The sequence below is a fragment of the Phaseolus vulgaris genome, chromosome 8 (genome assembly GCF_051622355.1).
Source record: "Phaseolus vulgaris cultivar YP4 chromosome 8, ASM5162235v1, whole genome shotgun sequence".
Classification (NCBI taxonomy): domain Eukaryota; kingdom Viridiplantae; phylum Streptophyta; class Magnoliopsida; order Fabales; family Fabaceae; genus Phaseolus; species Phaseolus vulgaris.
Window position 1 is genome coordinate 20,795,181 of NC_143505.1, and position 4,385 is coordinate 20,799,565.

The 4,385-nt window shown below is 32.3% G+C and overlaps 1 protein-coding gene across 1 annotated transcript; it reads left to right on the top strand.

Moving 5' to 3' along the window:
* Window positions 1-1,229: 1,229 nt before the first annotated feature.
* On the top strand, window positions 1,230-3,700 carry LOC137824099 (wound-responsive protein-like protein). Its single transcript, XM_068629556.2, has 2 exons — window positions 1,230-1,372; window positions 3,457-3,700. Exons 1-2 carry the CDS (start codon window positions 1,302-1,304, stop codon window positions 3,527-3,529), a joined length of 144 nt encoding a protein of 47 aa, XP_068485657.1. The 5' UTR covers window positions 1,230-1,301; the 3' UTR covers window positions 3,530-3,700.
* The last annotated feature ends 685 nt before the right edge of the window (window positions 3,701-4,385 follow it).

Genomic DNA, 4,385 nt, shown 5'->3' on the forward strand with positions numbered 1-4,385 from the left:
AGGTCGGTAAGACGCTCCATGAGTTGTTGCACCTGCTTCAGGTCCTGAGGGCTTCTTATCTCGATTATTGTCCATAATTTGTCCAGATTCGCCTCAATTCACCGGTGGGTTAACACAAAACTCAATAACTTACCTCCCTCGACATCGAGCACATACTTCTCAGGGTTGAGCCGCATGTTCGTCCTCTTCAGAGCTTCAAAGACTTCCTCCAAGTCCTTGATTTGTTGGTCACATGAGTCCGACTTTACTAATATGTTGTCCACGTAGACCTCCACATTTCGGCCGATCATCCCCTTGAAGACCTTGCCCATGAGTCTTTGGTAGGTCGCTCCAACATTCTTTAGACTGAACGACATTACTTCGTAGTAATAGTTTGCACCGTTCATGAAGGCGATCTTCTCCTTATCGTATGAGGGTACAGTTAATAATCATTGGAGGTGCATAAAAGAAGCCTAATTAAGGAATAAAAAATTTGGAAGACAAAAACTTATTCTGAAATGTTTTTTTCTGAAACACATTTTTTTTTTTACTTTCGATGATAAATCTGGAATTCATAAATGTGTTATGAAAATATTCCAAAAAGAATAATTCAGGAAGTCATTTTAAAAGGAGTAAAGTAGTCTTTTCCAGAAATAATGATGTGCTGGGAGAAAATTGTTGTGGTTACTATCCATTCACGCATCACCCGAAGATTAATTTCACTGGGCCTACTATCCATTTTGTCTCCTCATTTTTCTCCCTCCAGGCTTTTCTAATCCAATAACATTTTTAACTTCATAGCTAATTAAATAGCAACAATCTCACTCTACTAGCTTGATATTATCATCTATAACATCATTTCAACAACACAACACACTACACTACAAATCACTAATAGCATTCAACCGGACAATATAATTCAAACCTAAAATTGAAAAATGAAATTCTAGAATAGAATTGAAAAACCAAAATTTCATTCCGACATAAAAAAGTATATTTTAAAAAAGACATTTTAAAAAAAAATCCAAAAACATACTCTTAAAAAAGAGATTATGAAAAACTACAAAAGACATTTTGATAATTTCGCATCAGTAATTGGGTGCGGGTCTAAATTTGTTGGGTGCAGGAAGCAATGAAATTCAAAACCCATGTCCTATATTAACGTGGGCCTAGTAGGCATGGGTTTAGCCCAAAGCAGGTCCAGTAATACAACGGTGTCGTTTTGCCTCTCGATCTAGAATAAATTGTGGAAAGTTGCAGAAATTGCGTATCGCAGAGAAAGAAAGAATTAGGGTTTTCATCTTTGCCATCAGAAAGCGACAATGATTTACGACGTTAACTCTCCACTTTTTCGATCCTTCCTTAGCCAGAAGGGTGGCTCCTCCGATAAGAGGTTTGTGCTTTCTCTCTTTCTTTCTGTGAACCTTTGAGGAATTCGAATGTGATTATATTGTTTTTTTTCATCTTTTGTTATCTGCCTTTGATTTTTGAGCCTTACCCATTTTCTTGTTTGCGCTAATATGTTAATCTTGGGTGTAATGTTCTGAGGGATGTTTATGAGTTCCCGTTTTTCTGTTATTTATTGGATGACGTTTCTTCTTCTATGGGTAAAAGACTGAATATTTTAGTTTTGCTGAAGAGGAAATGGCTAATGACGTTATTTGTTTGGTTTTGGTTCTCAATATTCTGCTTGTGTTTCTTGAATTCGGAATTTGCCATAATGTTTTTTATTTTTATTTGTATTTATATATGTTTTAGTTCCTCTGTGTATCGTATCCTTCTCTATACTTGCTCTTAAAATAAGAGACGAAGAAAGAACGAAGACATGCGTTGTGGGACAACAAGTCGTATTTTTGTGAAGAGGTCCAGGCATAGTAGGTTTCCTTTCTTTATCAGAAAATGAAATAAAAAGATTTCCAATCTTCAGCAAGTTGCTTTGCATAGCTTCATGTGGCAGGGTTCTGTCAAATACATGTTTTCTTAACGATTTACAGGAAATTTTATGATGGCAATTGCATTTTTAAAATTCATTCAGTTAAATTATATAAAGACTAATGAACTATTGTGTGACTTCTGTTTTTGCTCATTAGGGCATCTGCTATTCGATATAGTGAATTATTGACCAAACATCAATAATGCCTGCTATAAGAATGACAATTGGATAGGTTTAGGATGCTATGTTGTTTAATGGAGGCACCGTAGCTCCCATAGTGGAATTGCATGGTGGATTTTTTCATAAACACCGTAGCAAATTTGTTAGGGGAGGCCCACCATATTGGTATACTTTAGTCTACAATGTTGTGTGTATACTGAGGTATCTTGTCCTTCTGCCATCTGCCATTAATACACCGCCAGAAAGAAAGTAATAAGTAGGCCATTAATTATAGATGTTGTATCTATCAAGTAACAAATTAACGATTCTTAATCTACTACGTGGGGTTAGCTATTGGTTTTGGATAACTTGATTAAATGTGAAATTTTGCATCCACTGAGGGAATTTTTCTTTGGCTGCTGGAAGTATTCCTAATTTTACTGAATTTGATTTGAGAAGGTTGATTTGGAATTATAGTTTGGATAAATATAGTTGTAAATATGTTCTTGAATTTCTGTTCCTAACTGGTATACTTGCTAACAAATATGAATAGTGTCTTTTTTTCTCAACTGGTACACGTATACATAACACTAATTTGTTTTGGTTTCATTGCCAGGGAAAATAAGTTATGACTTCGTAATCTTGGGAATTTTGTAATCCTGTTTTGCTATTGATAGCACATTCTGAAAATTAGTTGACAAGAACCTGTCATCAAATTTGACTTTCATATAATTGTCTGTGTGGTCATGACTTGATGAAAAGTCTGCAGTATAACGTCAGTATTTTTCAATTTTGTTCGGGTTGTTGACAATTTTGTCTATATCTATACTAACGTTGCTACAAATGAATGACTTGAGCATTCTACATTACTTTGGTTGATTCTGCTGTTCTTCTTCGGACATGCACTTTTGTATTTTATGCATCAGACAGTTTTTATTCAATTCTGAAAAAATGTTTTAGCTTTCTTATTGCAAAATAAAGAGGAAATTCCGAGAAAAGAAAGGTTTTGAAGTGAAATATTAGTGTTTTGTTTTATCTCAATGAAAACCAAAGTTTACTTGAAAGAAACAAAATCTTGCTTCTATGTTTGACCTCTATGAATGTATATACAATGAAGTCATTTTAACAAATTTTCAAACATTTCCTATATTATCTAACTCTTTTGTGTTACGAACTTCAATTCCGAAACCATACTCAGTTTTATAAATTCTCAGATTGATTGGTCTTCTAGAAGTTTTTACACATTTATAAATGTGCTTTAATGTTGCCTGAACCTAATTCTTATTTGTGATGACATGATAGATTCATTTTTTCCGTAGTATACAGTTTTGTGTTTGTCTTGTTTTCGAGATTGTATTGAAGGTTAATAAAATGTTTTGTCTCAGGAAAACAGAAGAGCAGAAGCCGAAAGAGCACAGGCCCAAAGCCAGTGAGAACAAACCTATAATGACAGAGTGATAACAAATTGTCTTTCATTCAGTTGTAGAATGAAAATAGGTGGGTAGTTTTTGTATTTGTGCTATAAAAATTGAAGATCCTGTTTGTGTTGAGTTACAGAGACTCCAGAGTTTGTTGTTAATGGTTTGATTTTGGATATGAAATGGTAATGGACACAATTTGAACTCGGCCTTTTAAGAGTTGTTTGAAAATACTAAACATCGTGGACACCTCACCATAGAGACTTTCGGTCATTTTGAGTGAAGATTAAAGAACAAAATGAGAAGTTTGTTTTATTTTATTTGTAATTGTTTTCCTAAAAAGTCTTGAGGATAAATTTGTTAAAACAACAGGTTATGAAAAAATAGAATTCCAAGTCTAGCTAAAAGAGTTTCTATATAAATTCATATTTAGTCTGACTATAATTTGTCTTTACTGTGCCTTCAATAAAGAAGTAGAATTGAATTATAATTATTCAACAATCTTAAGGTATAGCATGGGCCAATTGACAAAAATGGTGCAATTGGGTAACCCAATTATTAAAGTTGTGATGTACAAAATTAATTAAATTGTTAATCTATTTTTTTTTATAAAAGTGGTTAGCTGGGTTATTAATGTTTGTTCAAATAAAATGTAAAGAAATATATTGGTTTATACTGTAGTATACTTTTTTTAAACTGTATTTTATGTATATGTATATTTTATTTAAACTGTATTTTATTTAAATTGAAGTTGACGTTTTTTTTATAAAAATAATAATTAATATTTTTTAAAATAAAATTATATGTATAATAATTTAGAAATTATTTAAAATTATATGAACTGAATAACAATATTATGAAATTTTTTGTTATTTTATATTATGAAAAGTTTAATT